General features: G+C 46.0%; 1 protein-coding gene across 33 annotated transcripts; it reads right to left on the minus strand.

Moving 5' to 3' along the window:
* Positions 1-529: 529 nt before the first annotated feature.
* On the minus strand, positions 530-20,502 carry LOC115176678 (BMP-binding endothelial regulator protein-like). 33 transcript variants are annotated; one of them, XM_029736854.1, is made up of 16 exons: positions 18,377-19,362; positions 17,229-17,364; positions 15,570-16,691; positions 10,820-10,919; positions 8,707-8,789; positions 7,077-7,167; positions 6,907-6,989; positions 6,141-6,240; positions 5,857-5,966; positions 5,605-5,739; positions 5,278-5,382; positions 3,319-3,364; positions 2,724-3,086; positions 2,291-2,627; positions 1,892-2,022; positions 530-1,746 (listed from the first exon to the last, which is right to left on the minus strand). In XM_029736854.1, exons 3-16 carry the CDS (start codon positions 15,708-15,710, stop codon positions 1,565-1,567), a joined length of 2,007 nt encoding a protein of 668 aa, XP_029592714.1. In that variant the 5' UTR covers positions 15,711-16,691; positions 17,229-17,364; positions 18,377-19,362; the 3' UTR covers positions 530-1,564. The 33 variants fall into 33 exon arrangements, 32 of the variants coding, with proteins under 32 accessions (XP_029592714.1, XP_029592707.1, XP_029592709.1 ...); XM_029736847.1 differs by having other exon boundaries at positions 18,241-19,362; XM_029736849.1 differs by having other exon boundaries at positions 17,229-17,330; positions 18,207-19,362.
* Between the last annotated feature and the right edge of the window lie 943 nt (positions 20,503-21,445).

Below are 21,445 nucleotides of genomic sequence, written 5' to 3' on the forward strand. Positions count from 1 at the left end.
AAGGGTTGTCTTTGTTGAAAAGTGGTTACAACATGACATAATCCTGTGGTTGAAATTTCACCCTCAAAACAATAGTTTTTTCAAATCCAATATATTTTCCATGTTACAATACATTGACAAATTTACGTTGAAACAACGTTGATTCAACCAGTTTGTGCCCAGTGGGATGTGTGTTCATAAGGTGCTTAAATGGTATTTAACTGGTGCTGTTGTGTGTCTGGGACATGGGTATACAGCGATGGGTATACAAATGTAATAGAATGTTTTGTTTTCACAGCAGTTTGGATCCATGAACTTGGATGGCTAATGCTATTTCCAATTTGTGTCTCTCTGGCATCCAGTGTTATTTCTGACCCATACTTTTACTGTCCCAGTACAACCTCTCTTGCCACATTTATCAAAGTGGGTGACTTCTTGCTTCTATCTCTATTTTTTTGTGGTTTGAGGTTTATTAAAGTGTGGACATGTATTTAAATTGGAATTAACTTTTTATCAGTCAACCAAAATAAAGGAAGAAAACAGTCAGAGATGAGTTTCATGGAAATGATATATTGCTGGTCTTAAATAATAACTTACAAGGTCAAGTGAAATGTACGTCTTGAGGAACACCTTCAGTTTGAGAATCAACACACAACAACCTGCACACTGAGCATTTAAAAATACAGTACGTTTCTTCCCTGCGATGATGCAACAACCAAGTCACATTTGGGCATTTCTCTTCACACAAGACACAATTACACAAACGCATAAAAAGCTTTTTTTCCCTTTAAATCATTTATAACAAAATTAGAATTATGATTCTGGCTCTTGCTACAACATATCAATTGATCGCTATATAAATTAACAATATTAACAACAAACAAATAACAATAAAAATAATACAAAAAGCTATCTGTTTTTTTTACAAATCTTGTTAGTTTACAGTATAAAATAATCTTATGCAAGTGAGACCTGGGCGTTGTTAAATATGTTCATCGTAGAGCTTATCCCTTATGCTGGCAGGGTGAACATGCTTGTTCAAGATGCATTGGTTGGTTTCCTGATTTTGAATGTCTGTGCTGCAACAGAGTGAAACACTGAGGCCCTATTGGCTCAACACAGAGCCAGCCCCACCCTTTTCCTGAAGGTCCATGGCAGTCTGGATGGATGTCCCTTGAGTGTCCAGTAACTAAAGAAGCGTAGCCACAAAGGCTTTCCCAAAGGGTCTCTTCCTCTTTTAACTACAAGGGTGATGTTTCCCTCCAGATTCCTATCCCATTTGAATGACAACATGGGCGCCATCCTGTGGAAACACAAGGTAGTGCTGGACGAGTAAGATAGCGGAGTTCCAAACCCCAGTCTGTGATGGCCGGTATCTATCTCTCTCAGAGTGGACGAGGCCTCTAACCCACCTATCTTCTGAGAATCCCTTCAGTCCATCGTTGCCTGTCTGCAAATCCATGAATCACCCCACACTCACCCCCATGTCCCCCCCACTCCTCCCTTCCTCAGGTATGGACCCTGAGTGCTAGGCAGTGTTGGTTGTTTGGCCCTCTCTCAGCCCCCTTCCCCTGGGGCACTAGGGTCACCGGCCAGGGCAGGCTGTGGGCTTGATGCAGCGGCCCTGGAACAGCACCAGGTTGGCTGGGCAGTGGCAGCCGGCCATGCAGGGCTTGTGGCAGGGCCCGATCTCGTTCCAGTTGTCACAGGTCTTGGTGCAGCCTGGGCCACAGGTGTCGTACACCGCTCCGTGTTTACACTGGGTGGCTGAGAAGACGGGGTTGGTTAGACAGAACCGCAGATCGCCTAACGTGAATGGATTTCAGAGATACGTTGATCAATTCTGTTGAGCAAATTGAACGTGGGGGAAGTCCATGAAGTTTAGTGATAGGCTGTGTGTGCTGTCACTCACCCATGCAGGCAGCCTCTGGCTTCCAGTAGAAGGGGGCTCCCTCCCTCTCACAGGCCCGGCTGTAGGCGATGAAGGACTCACAGTAACAGTTCTTATGCACCGGACACTCACACATGTCTGTTACACAGGACCTAGAGAAAGACAGAGGGAGAAAGAGAGAGAGATAAGACAAATACATTTTGAATTAAATTGAATGGACTGGATTAAATGTATCTCCATACTAAGAGGGTTCCATATTCAACACATTGGACATTTTATGCACATTGGAGACAATCAAATATCACGCTTACTATATGAACAAAATGTCACAAGAGCGTTGGAAATGTTGCAGATTCTAGGACAAATCTCATTACAAATGAAGCTCCCCAACGTTCCTGAGACACCCCAAGAACCACTGACCTAAAGAAGGAGGCAAAGTCCACCACCCGGTGACACTTCTGGAACTCCCAGGACTTGAGCTTCTGACACTCCCTGTGAGCGCGGAACCTGACCTTTACACTGCCGGGACAGAGGTACGAGGGGGGCCTCCTGAGGGGCTGGGCACAAACCTCGTTCCCCTCCACTCGCCACGACTCTGCAAACTCATCCACCACGAACTTGAAGAGGCCGTCGCTGCCCATGGTGTCATCCCGCTTGTGTCCATTGTAGTTCCCACAGAGGCCGCAGAGACGACCGCGCAGGTGAGGAGCAGCCACCACCTCCACGAAGCTGTCCCCGTCCCACGTGATCTCCAGACCTGAGGGAGGGGGAGGAGGGAGAAAGAAAGAGAGAGTTATGCTTCAAAAAGGAGCTAAAATGCACTTTAGCAGTGTTAACATGAAGCCTGTCTAACCTGCGATGGTGGTAAGTTTGAGCAGGTATCCATCCAGGTCGATGTGGACCCCAGGGCCATGGTAGGGCAGGGCGATGCGCGTGCCGTTCCTCCTCACCGTTAGGTGCTGGTGCAGGCTGAGACTCAGCCCTCCTATCCTCAGCTCCACTGACTGGGTCCAGGAGTAGGAGCGGGTTCGCCTCGCATCGTTCCTCACCACAACCGTGAAGCCGGAGTCAGAGCCGGCGCTGTTTCCACCCCCGCCAGAGGGGGCGCCACCACAGTCTCGAGTTAGAACATACTGGCAGGTTCCTTGGAAGTTAAATGTGCGCCCGTCGAAGGTGTTGTAGTGGGGGTCGCCGAATACAGTGCACACGCCTGGCTCTGGAAGAAGTGATAGGAGGGAGAGAGAGAGGCGAGTGTGTTTAATTATGGGCATCAATTTGATCCAACTTGTTTTCCTGTATTTTGCATGAGAAATCTGTGCTTAATACAACATGACTAAATGTCTATTTGAGAGAAGACCAAGAAAGAAACAACCGCCACAAAACTGGAAAATGCAACCCACAAAGGTGTGTGAGGACCCAGCAGAGGAAGAGAGGAGTAACTTACTCACTTTCAGTGCAAACCGGGCAGCAACCTGTCCTGTTCAGGATCTTATTCTAGAAGAGACAGACAGACCGTTAGATACACAGACATAGAGAGAGATCAGCAGCCAGTCAGAGCGCAAGAGACAGACAGACCGTTAGATACACAGACATAGAGACAGATCAGCAGGCAGCCAGTCAGAGCGCAAGAGACAGACAGACCGTTAGATACACAGACATAGAGAGAGATCAGCAGCCAGTCAGAGCGCAAGAGACAGACAGTCAACTGGACAGTTGGACACATTACACATTAATACCTACACACATAGACACAGACAGATGCAACCAGTCAAACGTGGACGGCCAGACAGTGAGACATTGATACAGACAATTGATACTCTCTGCCTGGTGTATGTGTGTGTTTGCTAGAGAGATGGTGGGGGGTACGTTTTAACTTCCATCAGAGGTGCACATTTCAGAACTCTATCCCCTTCAACCTCCACTTACCTTTGCCCCGGGGCTGTCGTCATCCCTTACACCCCCCCCCCCCCACACACACACACCCTGGTCCCACCTGACCCCCATCACAGTGCACAAAGGGCTCTCCCTCTTTGAAGCTCTTTGAGACATGGAGAGATTGACTTTCAGGATCTAAATATAGGGAAGCTCTTCTTTACTGTCACTCAAACATCATCCAGACAAAGACCTGACTGGAGACTGTGTGTCTCCTATGGGACGGAGGGGCAGACACATGGGTGACCGCACTGTGACCGTGTGACAGGTGAACGCTACATGACCACCAGGAAGGTATGATGAGTGGATGTTGTGATACTGTATGACAGGTGACCGCTAGGTGACCGTGTGACAGGTGAACGCTACATGACCACCAGGAAGGTATGATGAGTGGATGTTGTGATACTGTATGACAGGTGACCGCTAGGTGACCGTAACAGGTGACCGCTAGGTGACCGTGTGACAGGTGACCGCTAGGTGACCGTGTGACAGGTGACCGCTAGGTGACCGCTAGGTAACCATTGTAACCGTGTGAACGCTGGTCACTGGCAGCATGAATAAGTAACTGATCATTTGGTCGCTGGAATGCAAAATAATCTACTACATCACCCCAAGACAGGTGACCACCGTGAGAACTGGGACCGTTACTCAGCCCAAAAAACTTGACACCTGAAGCTATGGTTACTGTGGTAAGTTACCAGGGTCGTGCCTTGGCCCACTCACACTGTTCTGGCCCAGGTGAACCGGGTTTTGACTCCTTGCCGCTCGCCACTAAATCAGCTTCCAGCCAGCTGCCTGCTGTCTGCTGTGACACCAACACGTCACACATGTGGATTTAACATGTGGCGGTTAGTCACAGACAGTAACTCTGGATGGTAGAAAGCCTCTGTCTGTCTCAGCGGGAGGGGGACCAGATGGATGGGGACGTGATGAAGTGTGAAAGGGACTGTGTCATGTTGATGATTCAGAGAGAACAGAGGGACCCCAGGGCCTTGTCCTATAGATATAGGCAGTGTTCATAACATAAGTGCACTTTTCTCTGTGTAAGTTGCAGGTGGGAAATTGCTTAAAGCTGAAATCTGCATATGGTGAAACAGCGCCACTGTCCGCCCCAGCGCATTTGTTGTAGTTTTTCTTTTGTTGATGAAACGGAGGAGAGGAGCATTCAGCATCGTGGTAAAATGATTTGCAGTACATGCTCTGCTGTTCCATCATGGGTCCAATGAAGAAAAAAACTGTGTTTGTTGTTTGAAGTAACTTCTTTGTTGAAGTAATATCGCAAATGGATGTGGCAGTTTCACCAAGTATGGATTCCAGCTTTAAGGTGATAGGTAAAGTGAGTGAGGATGATTCTTTTTTTAAGTCTATTCTAATCGATGTTGGGATTCACATCAATTCATTGAAAAATTCCTGGAATGAAAAGGCGCAATACAAAGAGAGACAGTTTGTGATTGGGCCTTGAGCCTGTCACTCACCGAGGGGCAGCTGGTGATTGGCACACACTGCTTTGGCTGGCACTCGATGGCCCCCTTGACACAGGCACACAGGGTGCAGTTCACAGACGACCACATGTCTCCCTCCTGGAGCGGAGGAAGAAGCAGAGAGAGAACCAATCAACCACAACATCAATCAACTTATCAAACAAGTATTAATGTCTGTATAAATATGCATATAAATGTCAGAATAAAGACATCTGCGGTGGATAAGTATCAGTGTTGAATGTTGAGGCGATGGTAAGGTTCTATTTTCCCAGTTGATGTTAAGGATGCAGCATTAGGACTTGTTGTCCCAGACTGTCTCACCCGGTAGATCTTGTTCCTGACCCGGCAGTACTTCACTTCCTCTACCTTCACAAAGGACAGACACGCCTCACAGCACTGGTCACCATGGCAACTGCCCGGCCGAGAGCAGCGCTTCCTACACACCACAGTGGAATTCTGGGAAGGTGGAGGGATACGAGGGAAGGAGAAGGGGTCAGTTATTGATGGTAACTTGGTGATATGGCACATAAGTTGAATAGAGTTCTGGTGCCTGGTTCCCTGGTTCGTTCTTACCTTGCAGGTACAGGTGGTGCAGTTGTTGTGCTTGAAAGTGGTGCCGTCCTCATAGACCTCACTGTGGAACAGACAACTCCCCATCGACAGGTCAAACACTTTCCTCTGACCTGACGGACAGAAAGAGAAAGAAAACCTTGAGATCAGCTTGATGATTATTATTCTGACTGTTAAGATGTTTTAATAATGTGTGATGTTTTAATAATAATTGATGAAATATGAATATGTTCTCCAGACGCCTATCAGAGAGTCCTATGAGGTATTTGATGAGAGTGGGGTGTTACCGAGGCACTTGGGACAGCACTGTCCCGGCTGAGTGTGGCTCAGGTGGGCGGGGCATGAGAGGACAGGACACACATCCCTGACGCATAGGGTCCGCCCTCCCTGAAAGAACACAGCATATCAAATCAAATCAAATCGTTATTTCTCACATGCGCCGAATACAACTGGTGTAGACCTTACCTTGAAATGCTTACTTACAAGCCCTTAACCAACAATGCAGTTTTAAGAAAATAGAGTTCAGAAAATATTTACTAAATAAACTAAAGTTTAAAAAAATACCCCAATAAAAGAATAAGGAGGCTATATACATAGACGTTAGAACAATGCTGCATTCATCTTCTCTTATGCATTACTCAACTTATCTCCACTTAATGACCGTTTCCATTACACAATATCATTTATACCTTTGTCTGCACCTGTCAAACCCGGATTGCTACCTTCAACAGCTCACAAACACAACTACTCTAGATGCCAGACGGTTGTCACAGTTCCCCCTGGCCTTGTAGCAGTGTGCCCTCATTAACGGCTGGTACAGGACACAGTGTACACCAGTCCCACTGAGGCGTTAATGTGTTTACAGACTCACCTCACAATGTGTTTACTCACTCACCTCCCCTGTTTGTTTACTAAGGGGAGGAGGAGGGGGGAGGGGGAGCGTGACCACTGTGAGTCCCCTGAGAGCCAAGACAAACTCATTTGGACCACAGAGGGGCCAGTCACTGTACTGTGGGGACTGGAGACATGCATGTCTATACAGTGTATACTCACAGTGCAGGTGCATTTAATACAGGGTTTTCCCTCAGGGTGAAACTCTTCCCTCTCTTTGTACAGACGGCCCTCCAAGATACAGCCTGGAACAGAAGAGACACACATATTAGCTTTATTATCAATGTATTCCTTTTTTTCACACACACACACGCACACACACACACACTCACTCGGGCACGTTGGACAGCACTTCTTGGGGTGAATCTTGGGGTTCCTGCAGTGGACGACACATTGTGCTTCCGCTTCAGTTACGACACCTTCCTGTCAAGACCAGGAAGCAATTAAAACAGTGATTTATTTATTATTGTTTGAGCAAATTTCTTACGCCATATTCTCAGCAGCATCCCTGTCCAGTCCTAGGCTACGTACATCAGTGAATATTCTGCTGCATACCCTCATTCCTGTATTAGAAAAACTCGTCTCTAGGTTGCTTAGCGGTTTGAATCCCGTTTCAGTTATGTAAGGCATGTACTACGTAAGCAGGATATTAGATAGGGACATACCATTAGATAGGAACATTCCATTCTGCAACTCACACATGCATCTATTCTACACACTGGGACACCCCTGATCACTCACTGGAAATGTACCTGAAAAAATATCCTGAATCAACAAGATATTCCATGAGAACCACCAACTGAAGCTCAGAAACACACATGCCTCCCTTGTTGAGCAGATCTCAGTAGTCTGCCATGTGTTGACTTCAATAGAAGTGACATGTATTTTACATACCCTAGGATTGTTAGAACTAGGGACCTCAACACATTGTGTGTGAGGTCAGGATACTGGTTAGACCCCCCCTCCCATTCCCACCGCGTGGGTATCTTGGGGATGGAGTAAATGAGTGGTGTGTGGAGCTCAGCTTTATGCGCACGCCACCCTTCAACACGCAGACTAACACATAGTCTAGTTTGACTGGACCTCCCCAATGCTGGGGCTGACACTCCCTCACACAGCTGTGTCCACTGCCATTTTATTTCGTTTTATTTTTTACATTTAACATTTATTTAACTAGGCAAGTCAGTTAAGAACAAATTCTTAATATATATTTACAATGACGGCCATTGACTTATAGTGTTCATATCTGTGCGTGTGTTTTAAGTGGTATTGTGGGACCCTGTGAGTGTGTGGTGTGTATACAGTAAGTGAGGTTGGGCATGTGGTTTGAGTGTGTTTTGAGGAGACGTGTGGGGTTAGTCTTGTGAGGTAGACACTGGGTTGGGGAGGCTTGGAACCAGATGGGTGGACTGTACTGCCAAGTTCACCTGGCTCCTCTCCCAAAGATATTGAGACATATATCATCCTCCTTTATCTTTCTATCCCTCTCCTTCACTCGCTCTCTCTCTCTAAGCCCCCCCCAACTTCATCTGCCTTTCTTTCTCTTTATGTCTCTTCTTCCTCCAACCCCTTGGCTATCTGTCCACTGTCTCATTTTTTCTCTCCCTCACCTCTCGTTCCCTCCCCAACTCTGTGTCTGTCTGCGTCATTCAGCCTCCCACTCTAAATGTATGTCTATCTTTCCCTAGATCCTCATTTATCTTTCTCCATTTCTTCATTAATCTCTCTTTCCCTTTCCACCCGTTTCTCTTTTACTCACTCCCCCTCTGTCTGTTTACCTCTTTTCCACTCACTCCCCTCTATCATTCCCTCTCTCTTCCCCTCTCCCTGTCTGCCTCTCTCTTAGTACTCCCTCTTTCCATCATTTACTTTACATTCCCTCTGCTTACTTTTCTCATCATTATCTCTCGCTCTGTCTTTTACCCTCCCTTTCTCTCTTTCATTTCTCTGTGTGACACTCACCTGACAGCGGCGAGAGATGCAGGGCTTGAGGGAGCTGGTCCAGGAGACAGAACTTTTATAGGACTCTCCATCCAGCTGACAACCTAGAGAGAGAGAGGGGGGGAGAGAGAGAGAGCGAGAGAGAGAGAGAGAGAGAGAGAGTGAGAGGGGAAGGATAGAGAGAGAGAGTGAGAGAGAGGGGGGATAGAGAGGAAGAGACAGAGAGAGAGGGGATAGAGAGGAAGAGACAGAGAGAGAGGGAGAGAGCGAGAGAGAGAGAGCGAGAGAGAGAGAGAGAGAGAGAGAGAGAGAGAGAGAGAGAGAGAGAGCGAGAGAGAGAGAGAGAGAGGGAGAGGGGGGGATAGAGAGGAAGAGACAGAGAGAGAGAGAGAGAGAGAGAGAGAGAGAGAGAGAGAGGAGAGAGAGAGAGAGAGAGAGAGAGTGAGAGGGAGAGAAAGTAAGCACTCCAAACCTGGATGTGAATGTTTACTAGTTCGTGGAAACTAAAAGTCTATAGGGAGCACTAAATGGACTACATGTGTGAACATAGAGCTGTTTGCCTCTCCAGACCATAAGTGTTGAGACAGATTGAACACAGGGTTATAAATCCACTGTAAGCGATGCCTGGAGGGAGTCTGTCTGTCACCACCGTCAGAGCCAGCTGGCTATAGTGCCCCCTATGGCTTGGGAAGACCTTTCTTTGATTGTCATGATTTGGCATAGTGATGGTGAGGTTTAGTAGTCTCGACACTGTCAGATATGTGCAATTCAGACACTTGAGACAGACAGACAGACAGACAGACTGACAACCCAAATCCATTATATAGATGTATCAAGATACCAGACATGTTGTTGTGAACTTTCCAGATCCAAGGGCATGATAAAAACACCATGTGAAATGGGTCTGGGCCTGAGATCCACTATGAGCAAACACAACGCTCCAGATACACCACCCACAGTCAATAAGGGACTAAATAAATACGCTCTTCAATTTCAACAGATATACGGTTGTCTGGTTATGGAAACAGCACAACCATTCCTATGATAAAACCACTGCATTAAGTACTTGAACAGTGGGAGGTTTTCATGCTGACATGAGCAACTTCCTGTTCTAAATGTAGACATGGTCATGAATAAAACCCAAAGTCAACCACAATGGAGGAACAATAGGCACTAATACCGTTCACCATGACAACATGGGGCTTTCCATGGGCGACTTAAGCGAGCTCCACCTCTTTTCATTTTAATTAACTCTAGTCTCGTATAATCTTGACCGCAAACAAAGGACCGCGCCCCTGACCATGAGGTGGTCAATGCTGTGGACCGTGTCCAAGGTGACCCCAACACTACCCGACCCCTGTGTGTTCTGACCGTGAGGCGAATGAGTGCGGTCCTAGTCTGGGAGGCTGAGAGGCGCAGCAGCTCGTAAACTAGCTTTATTTCTGTGCCCCGTAAACCCAACGCTGAACCCCAACAGGTCCCAACCCGTCCCAGAGAGGAGAAGTCCACCACTGCAGCTGTGTGTGTGTGTGTGTGTGTGTGTGTGTGTGTGTGTGTGTGTGTGTGTGTGTGTGTGTGTGTGTGTGTGAGTGAGAGAGAGAGAGAGAATAGGTCTGAAGACTTATATATGATCCGCTGTACACCTGTCACGTTTGTGGATGTATGTGAGTAGAAGCCTGGAAAACAATAGCTATATGTGTTTGTGTATGCAGCAATTTACCCTCAAGCAGAATCTTCAATTGGTCTGATACAGTACACATACACACACACAGTAACTATTGTGCTGTGGGAAGAAAAACTATTCTTCATTCCTCCACAAGGAGGCAGTAGTGGTTAAATAAGTAGGTTGACCAGTGCAGCTGGACTGACTGTCTTCTACTATGGGACTCAAGCTGTCACGTCACACTCACTCCTACAGGTAGCATCAATGACCGTCAAACAACATCACTGCAATGCTGCAGCAAGGTCTATACATCAACACTAAAGAGATCCAGAGATAGACCTAACTCACTCCACTAGACAAAGTTCCAAGTCTATTGGTCTCGCTGAGACTACAGAACAGTACATGCATCCCCTAACCTTTGACCTCATGTTTTCATGGTGATGAGAGTAGTAGAGTGTTTGTGCTGCTCACCTTTGCATCTCTCACAGCAGGCTCCTGTCTGTTTGACCACCAGAGCACAGTCCTCAGACACCAGGGGGCATTTCTCCTGTTTACAGTCTGCCTTCCCCTTCTGATGGAGAGGGGGAGGGTGGGAGGGGGGAGGGAGGGTAGAGAGATAGAGATCAAAAGAGAGAGGGGGAGGAGAGAGAGAGAGGAAGAGAGAGACGGAGGGATGGAGGGAGAGAAAGAGAAGATGCTTTTTGATTGCCATCAGTGTATTCACATTATAAAGTCTCCGACACATACTTTGTCGACACACTCCCTTTTTACAGGCTAAAATGAACTCTGGTTACATGTACTTTATGCAGACGTTCTCTTTCTCTCTTCTCAATTTATATACAACCTCACATTATATACTCGCTTAACATGATCACTTTGCCACTAGCTTTATACACTCCCTTTATATAGTCCCCATTTACTCAGTGCAACCTAACTGGCCTGTATAATGAGTCAACTTCAAAGCCGGACCGTGGCCCATATAACTAAAATAAAACTGGGCGGTTTTATTTACAGAGAGCCTTCACTGGTTCCCTAACCACGCTGGTTTGGGTGATGTCATCAGTGGAGGCGAGAGGAGAGGCGGCGAGAGGCGAAGGCACATGGAATCCATACATAGTCCCTGTAAAGCTCTCCCCAAACCACTGGCCTAAATCGTAGAGATTTTCAGAGCACTTTCAACAGCCAGTTTGAGACAAATATGTCTGAGAGTGAGATATGTGATGCCAGATAGATAGAGGGATGGATTGAAAGTGAGAGAGAGAGAGAGAGAGAGAGAGAGAGAGAGAGAGAGAGTGGAAAGAAGTTACGTGTATTCTGACGCCCACAGTTATCTCCAGTAGTGTCATAGAGGTCACGTATTTGTCCTTGAATCTTTATGTCTCTCCACACCTGCGCTTTCCCAGTTGGGCTTTGGAGCCATTCCACTCGGCAGCCATTAACACTAAGTGGTGTGAAGAGGTTTGACCTCTCTCAGCAAAGGTCATGGGTCAAACCAGGTCACCACGCCTCATAAACACTCAACATACCGTGCACTTTCTGAGGCTTCTTACTGGTCTACTGGTGGTATGTCGTGGCTTCTAATAGGCCAACTGGTGGTATGGGGATTGTTACTGGACTACTGCTAGTCTCTTGTAATAACTAGAGAAATATTTGACCTGAGGGGTAATAACATGTTATTGGTTAATGTGACCATCTAAAAAGATATATGTAGAGTATGTAAGATGCATTGATCCCTGACGTGATGGTCATGTGCTGTGGAAAGATGACCACTAGATGGCGACAGCACAGTCAGTTTCACTATCTCCATTTGCCAACTTCAGATAATCAAAATGTGTTCAGTCAAACCATGGCCTACGTATAATTTCTCTCTCCCTCCCTCCTAATCTCTCTCCCAGTCTTTTCCACTATCACTCTCTGTCTCAGCTTGACTTCAGAGGGCATGCCAAAACAAGCTGACAGGCTCGCCAGCCACCGTGCCGCCGGTCTTTCATGGAAGGATGGAGAGATCACTAAAAGGCTCTTCAGAGAAGCACTCAAATCAAAGGCCTATTTAAACCTGGACTCCTTGACCTCGTGACCCTTCACCTCCCCCAAAACAAACAGGTCGCGACCCCACAGGAGCAGCAGTTGTGGTTTAAAACTGGACGAAAAAAGATAAGGGCAACAATATATAGATTTCACTGAGAAGTCACAAGCCTATCCAAGAAGTAGGCCTATTCCTGCACCAGTGGTAGAAAGTGAACGGAGCTGAATGAACTGAACGTAACTTTTGGCTCCGATGTGTAGGTAGATTAGCTCCATGACTTTTCTTTGAATTCAGATGGTTGTTGTCCTTTTTTATGTCCTGGCAGGTAGCCTAGCAGTTACAATATCTGATCCGATAAGGTGAAAATCTGTCGATGCGGCCTTGAGCAAAGCACTTAACCCTAATTTAATCCAGGGGCGCTGTACTACAGTGGAGGCTGCTGAAGGGAGGACAGAAACCATGTGTTTGATGAATTTGTATACCATTTCACTGATTCCGCTCCAGCCATTAACACGAGCCCATCCTCCCCAATTAAGGTACCACCAACCTCCTGTGCCGTACTACTATGGCTGTCCCTGTAAAACAACAGATTTCACTCAACCTATCTTGTGTGTGACAATAAAAGATATATACACTACCAATCAAAAGTTTTAGAACATCTACTCATTCAAGGGTTTTTCTTTATTTTTTGTATTTTCTACATTGTAGAATAATTGTGAAGACATCAGAACTATGAAATTACACATATGGAATCATGTAGTAACCAAAAAAAAGTGTTAAACAAATCAAAATATATTTTAGATTCTTCAAAGTAAATACCCTTTGCTTTGATGACACCTTTGCACACTGTTGGCATTCTCTCAACCAGCTTCATGAGGTAGTCACCTGGAATGCATTTCAATTAACAGGTGTGTCCAAACTTTTGACTGGTACTGTATTTTTGTTATTTAACCTTTATTTAATAAGGCAAGTCAGTTAAGAACAAATTCTTATTTTACAATGACAGCCTACCCCGGCCAAACCCTCTCCTAACCCGGACGACACTGGGCCAATTGTGCGCCGCACCACGGGACTCCCGATCACGGCCGGTTGTGATACAGCCTGGATATATATATATATATATATATACACATATTTTTTTTGTCTCTACCCCTCTATTAGAAGTGTCCTGGAAGGTCCAATAGCAAAGCTGCTCTGGCGATTCTCTAACACCATCTTTGCTCTATAGACCACTGGGAGAACTGAGGGAGATGGAGAAAGAAAGGAGGATTGTGTCTTCTTTGAGTATTCTAGACTACACTCTTACAAAAAAAGGGTTCTAAAATGGTTCTTCAGGTGTCCTCATAGGATAACTCTTTTTGGTTCCAGATAAAACACTTTGGGGTTCCATGTAGAATCCTCTGTAGAAAGGGTTCTGCATGGAACACAAAAGGGTTCTACCTGGAACCAAAAGGGTTCTACCTGCAACCAAAAAGGGTTCTACCTGCAACCAAAAAGGATTCTACCTACAACCAAAAAGGGTTCTTCAAAGGTTCTCCTATGGGGACAGCTGAAGAACCCATTAAGGTTCTAGATAGCACATTTTTTCTAAGAATGTAGAGATATCAAGTGTCTCATTTCATCCTAGCATTTAGGCTTTTATTGTTTGGAGTTTGGTTGTCCCTTTAGACAGAATGGTGTACAAGTTATTGCTCTTGTTGATGAATTCCTTTTCATAAAATGAAGTTCACATGCCGATTCCGCACATAAACCCAGTGTTATTGCATCTCTGTACCTAGACAGACATGCTGGCTGGTTTAGTGGTTTGCTGACAACGCCAATGGCAGAGGTAAAGACTGTAAAGGTACACGGTGAGTATTGATCTCTATGTTTGTGGAGCGGTTGGAACAGGAAAGGACCTTTGGCTTTCCAAATGTTTGCAGATCACTGGTCAGCCCACTGAGCTCATCAATCACTGCTACTGAGAAAGAGGAGAAGGGGCAAAAAGCGAGGGAGAGTAGTAGATAGCAGGTTAACGAGAGCTGCCTCCTGGCTGCCTGTATATTATGTTTAGCGAGCGGGAGGCAGATTCCTGCGTCTTGTGAGATGGCTGGCGAAAATAATGGCTTCTCTGTGTGCCTCAGTTTCCGCCAGTGAAGGGCCATTAACAAGAACTCCGCCGCAACTGGGAGCCTGTGAGTGACACTAGAGCCCTGTCAGCTCACCCCCCACCCTTTAAAATCCGCTAACCCCCCTTAAAAGACAGCATGGCGACACAAGTGTCTTTCAGGCTGGCCTCCCTCCCCTGCGAGGCACTCTGGGGCCAGTGGCATGACGGACGGGCCAAGATGAAAGGCTAGCCGTGGCCCTCTGATGACTGATAGCATTCAGCATGGCTCCTAGTGATGGAAGCCCGATAAGGAGGTGGTTAGCAGAGGGAGACATATCAAAGAGACTATCAGAGTCACTAGAGACAGCCGAGGCAGCACAGCCACAGTAGCGTGCACAGTGCACACAGAAATATAGAACCTTAAACACACACACTGTTTCTCTGTTTCACATAGGGCAAATACCCTGCAAGTCAAACACAACATTTGTAGAAACTTCCTCACCACATGACACTTTTAAAGAGGGACTAAAAAGACAGGCGAGGGAGAGCATTATTGAATCTGGCTGCTGGTGACAGAAAAGCCTCGTACTTGCATTCTCAACCCCTAAAACAATGACCTTCAAAGCAAGGAGAGACAGAGGTCAAATAGCAAATGTTCCAGGAAAGACGCCTCCTTTCACATGTGAAGCCTCGATTTAACAGGCTGACGGGGCAAAGTCAGCATGAAGAAAAGGGCGTCTTTAAACAAACAATGGCATTTTGTTTAAAAGCCAGTGTGGGCTTAGAAGGGAAATAATTACATAGATTCTGCTCTTATTGAAACATTATTCATCATTCTTTGTGATTAGTAGAAAAAACAGTACAGGCATATTTGCCCACTTAGGCCTACAACTCGGCTATAGACTATACATAATTAGGCCACAACATGAATATTAAAGCTATTCAGTCAAGCGCAGAGGCAAGAATTACGCACAACAATTGCGTTTTGTTCCTCCTCCGTGGAGCCTACGTGCCAACAACAAATAGGGAAGCTCAATGTCAACTAACAATTACCTGCCCTAACACCATCTGAAAGTTATTTAGGAAGAATTGGGATTTGTTCTCACCAGACAGACGCAGGTGATACACGGGTTGTCTGTTATGTTGGGTATGTGAAGCACCTCTCCTTCGTTCTCGCAGCTGGCTTCTGTACCTGTGAAGGGCGCGAGGAGAGAGGCAATAAATTTGGGTCTTAGATAAGTTGTCATGGACAGGCTCGCTTTTTCTTTAGGCCTACCACGAATTGTACCCGCTATGCCATAACGGTGAGGTATATTTTGTAGACGTTAAAATAAGTTGGTCTAATAGTCTGAATTTTATTGACAAGTTCATATTTCTAATTTATTTTGATTATATAGACTATAGCCTATAACTTTTCCTAAATTACGAAATATTAGATCAGCTTACCTCAGAATCTTTTTGTCAGAGTGACTTAAATTTAGATGAGACAACATTTTTAGTTGAGCAGGGTAGTGGCAGCCAGGGAAAGTATTGGGGGGGGAAATTTGGTGACAAAGTGGTTTCTGTGAGAATTACAGGAGCAGGGCAATTACCCCGACAGTAGCGTACCCTACAACCTACAATTACCCCGACAGTAGCGTACCCTACAACCTACAATTACCCCGACAGTAGCGTACCCTACATCCTACAATTACCCCGACAGTAGCGTACCCTACATCCTACAATTACCCCGACAGTAGCGTACCCTACAACCTTCAATTACCCCGACAGGAGCGTACTCTACAACCTACAATTACCCCGACAGTAGCGTACCCTAAAACCTACAATTACCCCGACAGTAGCGTACCCTACAACTTTCAATTACCCCGACAGGAGCGTACCCTACAACCTACAATTACCCCGACAGTAGCGTACCCTACAACCTACAATTACCCCGACAGTAGCGTACCCTAAAACCTACAATTACCCCGACAGGAGCGTACCCTACAACCTTCAATTACCCCGACAGTAGCGTACCCTACAACCTACAATTACCCCGACAGTAGCGTACCCTACAACCTACAATTACCCCGACAGTAGCGTACCCTACAACCTACAATTACCCCGACAGGAGCGTACCCTACAACCTACAATTACCCCGACAGTAGCGTACCCTACAACCTACAATTACCCCGACAGTAGCGTACCCTACAACCTACAATTACCCCGACAGTAGCGTACCCTACAACCTACAATTACCCCGACAGTAGCGTACCCTACAATTACCCCGACAGGAGCGTACCCTACAACCTACAATTACCCCGACAGTAGCGTACCCTACAACCTACAATTACCCCGACAGGAGCGTACCCTACAACCTACAATTACCCCGACAGTAGCGTACCCTACAACCTTCAATTACCCCGACAGGAGCGTACTCTACAACCTACAATTACCCCGACAGTAGCGTACCCTACAACCTTCAATTACCCCGACAGTAGCGTACCCTACAACCTACAATTACCCCGACAGTAGCGTACCCTACAACCTACAATTACCCCGACAGTAGCGTACCCTACAACCTTCAATTACCCCGACAGTAGCGTACCCTACAACCTTCAATTACCCCGACAGTAGGGTACCCTACAACCTTCAATTACCCCGACAGTAGCGTACCCTACAACCTACAATTACCCCGACAGTAGCGTACCCTACATCCTACAATTACCCCGACAGTAGCGTACCCTACAACCTACAATTACCCAGACAGTAGCGTACCCTACAACCTTCAATTACCCCGACAGTAGCGTACCCTACAACCTACAATTACCCCGAGAGTAGCGTACCCTACAACCTTCAATTACCCCGACAGGAGCGTACCCTACAACCTACAATTACCCCGACAGGAGCGTACCCTACAACCTACAATTACCCCGACAGTAGCGTACCCTACAATTACCCCGACAGGAGCGTACCCTACAACCTACAATTACCCCGACAGGAGCGTACCCTACAACCTACAATTACCCCGACAGTAGCGTACCCTACAACCTACAATTACCCCGACAGTAGCGTACCCTACAACCTACAATTACCCCGACAGTAGCGTACCCTACAACCTACAATTACCCCGACAGGAGCGTACCCTACAACCTACAATTACCCCGACAGTAGCGTACCCTACAACCTACAATTACCCCGACAGTAGCATACCCTACAACCTACAATTACCCCGACAGTAGCGTACCCTACAACCTACAATTACCCCGACAGGAGCGTACCCTACAACCTACAATTACCCCGACAGTAGCGTACCCTACAACCTACAATTACCCCGACAGTAGCGTACCCGACAACCTACAATTACCCCGACAGTGCGTACCCTACTACCTACAATTACCCCGACAGTAGCATACCCTACAACCTACAATTACCCCGACAGTAGCGTACCCTACAACCTACAATTACCCCGACAGTAGCGTACCCTACAACCTACAATTACCCCGACAGTAGCGTACCCTACAACCTACAATTACCCCGACAGGAGCGTACCCTACAACCTACAATTACCCCGACAGTAGCGTACCCTACAACCTACAATTACCCCGACAGTAGCGTACCCTACAACCTACAATTACCCCGACAGTAGTGTACCCTACAACCTACAATTACCCCGACAGTAGCGTACCCTACAACCTACAATTACCCCTACAGTAGCGTACCCTACAACCTACAATTACCCCGACAGTAGCATACCCTACAACCTTCAATTACCCCGACAGGAGCGTACCCTACAACCTACAATTACCCCGACAGTAGCGTACCCTACAACCTACAATTACCCCGACAGTAGCATACCCTACAACCTTCAATTATCCCGACAGTAGCATACCCTACAACCTTCAATTACCCCGACAGGAGCTTACCCTACAACCTACAATTACCCCGACAGTAGCGTACCCTACAACCTACAATTACCCCGACAGGAGCGTACCCTACAACCTTCGCGTGTAATTAAACCAGCACAGCTTTAAGTGATTGTGGGGAAACCCAACACTTTAGCCTCAATCCAATGAGGCGTTTCTTCTTTTATAAAGCAGAGATGAATGAATAGCCCTAGAAATGTTGTTTACTCTTCAGCCACCTCTTGCAGCCGAGCACAGTGACAGGGCGCATTTGTCTTTCTACAACCACACAACTTTCCTCTTCCACGAAAACGGTGCGTTCAACTCCCGGCCCTGCAGGGAAAACAATAGACAGATGATATACCGCATATTTGGAATACCAGGTAGCGACACGCCATGGGAATTTGATGGTAGCCTACTCAGCTAATACCGATAGGCAGGTTTTTCTTTTCCCTGAAATAAATGATCATGTTTGCACAATGATAAGGCGCCAGGTGACTTGGATACTGACCTCGACAGCACGAGCCAACTCGAGTTTCCAAAACAACAGTAGATGGGCAAATTATACTGGTGATCCAATGCGCCTGTCATGCGGTTTCTAACGAACCCGAGGGTACCAGTTACCCGACAAAACATATGGTTTTCACTCAACTTTTAACGTCAGTCCAATGACATGGGGACATTTGTTGTTGATTTAACGTTGATTTCACGTCAGTTGACAATTCAACCAAATGTAAATCAAAACTAGACGTTGAACTGACGTCTGTGCGGAGTGGGAAGTAACGGAAAAGTGAATAGCCTACCTGTAGGCCTATAGGCTAGCTTTTGGGCTTTTTTCTTGTTTTTGTCAATTGCTTGATATGTTTTGAAACTAAATAGGCCATGTCAATGTATCTTACCTGTAATTAAAGGCGAGGAGGACTGTGGCATTTGGAACAGTAAAAACACGAATAAAAAGCTGCAGGTGAACTTAATAGAAAGTTCCAAGGCGCTCGAGCAGCAATTCAACATCATCCTAAAATTGGTCCAGTAAAAAAATAAGGAATACGTAAAAAAGAAAATGGTATGCTAGAATATATATATATATATATATATATATATATATATATATTTATTTTCCCATGGGTTGGTGTGCGAATGAAAACCCTAGAATATATGGGACTCCAGCATAATTGCCCCCATTCAGGCTACTACAGCGTTCTTCAGTTGGTTTTGTTCCAGCTCATAACCTTCAGTTTGTCAAAATGCTAAACGACATCCCGTGTCCTCCTGCATCCGACAATCGACATGACACATGAAAATTACAATGACAATGCGGTGCGGACAGCCAGGCGACAGTCCTCATGTCGCGTCAAGGAGCGCGCTTGTTCCCAAAACAAGTGCAGGGGTTAGAACATGTTTCCAAAACGTGAAAAACAAAGTTCACGAGAGATTAAAATAAAACAGATGTGTATATAATAAAAAAGACAAATAAAACTATTCGGAAATAAATTCCCCAAATAGCCTAAAGATATACTCGTAATTAAATGTCTTCAAAAATCCTCATGTTTGGAAGTACCAAAAATATACAGATGTTGTCAAGCGCTAAAAGAAACCGGTTGCGTTTGGAATTGTATGTCCGTTTTGCGCCGAGATGCTGTCCAACTGTCTCAGGTTTAGTAGAGGGCTTTAGGTTAGGCTACATGAGCCGGCACTGGTCTCTCTCTCTCCGAGCTCCGCGAGAAGCGAACCACCTCCAGCCCAAAGTTATAGTAAACTGCTCCTACCGAGGCGCACGGCGATGCCAGCGTAATAGAAACCCTACTACTCCAGTTCAACATCCCCGCAGGGTGCAGGAACCTCCTCCAAACAAAACGAGAACGGACGCTCAATATTTCAATTGTTGCCGTGGGTTTAATAATCCGAGTGATTTGAAGTACAATCTTGCCCGCTGCTCCTGGCTGGCTGCAGCTCTGCTACTGAAACACTCTGTACAATACTGCGCTGTGAGAGAACCACCTACTGCAATCAAATCTCGAGGCTGGATCTCGTTTCACTACAAACACGCCTGGATACACAACATGCGATTCACCTGTCTTTACTGTTCATCTCTGCTGCGCTCTCTCAACACGGCCACGCTGCAAAACAGGGTGAAACGCAGAATGGAACAACGAAAATGCACTAATTCAGGCCACTTTGTATCAAGGTGTGGTTTCTGCGCCCCTCGAGCTGCCCGCGGACCAAGCGTTATCCCACAATTGTTGATCTCCCTCCACCCGCATTGATGGGGCGCACCACAATGTCTGTCTGTTCAGTATCATATATTTTACATTTTCCAGTCATATCCTCAATGAAACACTTATTTGATAAAGTAGTAATTTTCTTTGTTTGACCCCACTTCAAAGGCCTGATGTCAATTCAGTATATAATCTATAACATTTCAATAGCCTATAATAAGGACACATATCTAGTTTAGGCCACATTAACCAGCTTGCATGACATGATGTGTCTGTTACTGTTGTTTGAGACAGATTTAGAAATCTACACCTTTTAAAACAGTTTGTCACTCTTAAAATTGTGCTTCTGAAGAACCTCAAATGGGAAGGAAAAACATTTCTTCAAAGAACCAATTATGACCCAACCCTGTATTTACAGCATTTAACTGTCAAGGAACAATGTTTTATTTTATCTAATTGCATTGCTCTTGTTACTTTGCATTGTAAACATGCTACGAGTGACGAGTAAACTTAGCGAATGTGTGTGTCTGTGTGTTAGAGAGAAAGGGAGTGTGTGTGTCACTGTCTTTGTGTCGACAGTGTGTGTGCATTCAGCAGTACAGATGAACGTTGTGTTCATATCGAACGCAAGGTGGCGCCAAAGAGCACCCTTTTGAAGTAGAGGTGTCTATTCTCAAATTCTCCGCAAGATTATTACAGTTGCCGAGTTGAAACAGTTATTTATTTAACTGTGCCATAAATGACCCTCTTCCACTCCATAACGACATAGTCCTATTGCGCTGTCGTAATTCAGATTCCTTAGTATGGTCCTTTGTAGCTGAGTTGGTAGCGCATGGTGCTTGTAATGCTAGGCTAGTGGGTTTGAATCACGGGACAACTCAT

The sequence above is a fragment of the Salmo trutta genome, chromosome 37 (assembly GCF_901001165.1).
Source record: "Salmo trutta chromosome 37, fSalTru1.1, whole genome shotgun sequence".
Lineage (NCBI taxonomy): Eukaryota > Metazoa > Chordata > Actinopteri > Salmoniformes > Salmonidae > Salmo > Salmo trutta.

Coding starts and splice junctions, on each gene's coding strand:
- LOC115176678 (XM_029736841.1), bottom strand. CDS start 19,361: ATGATGTTGAATTGCTGCTCGAGCGCCTTGGAACTTTCTATTAAGTTC. Junction 6,990..7,076: donor GTGCTGTCCAACGTGCCCGA/GTGAGTGTGTGT, acceptor CTTCTGTTCCAG/GCTGTATCTTGGAGGGCCGT. Junction 6,241..6,906: donor GTATTAAATGCACCTGCACT/GTGAGTATACAC, acceptor GTGTTCTTTCAG/GGAGGGCGGACCCTATGCGT.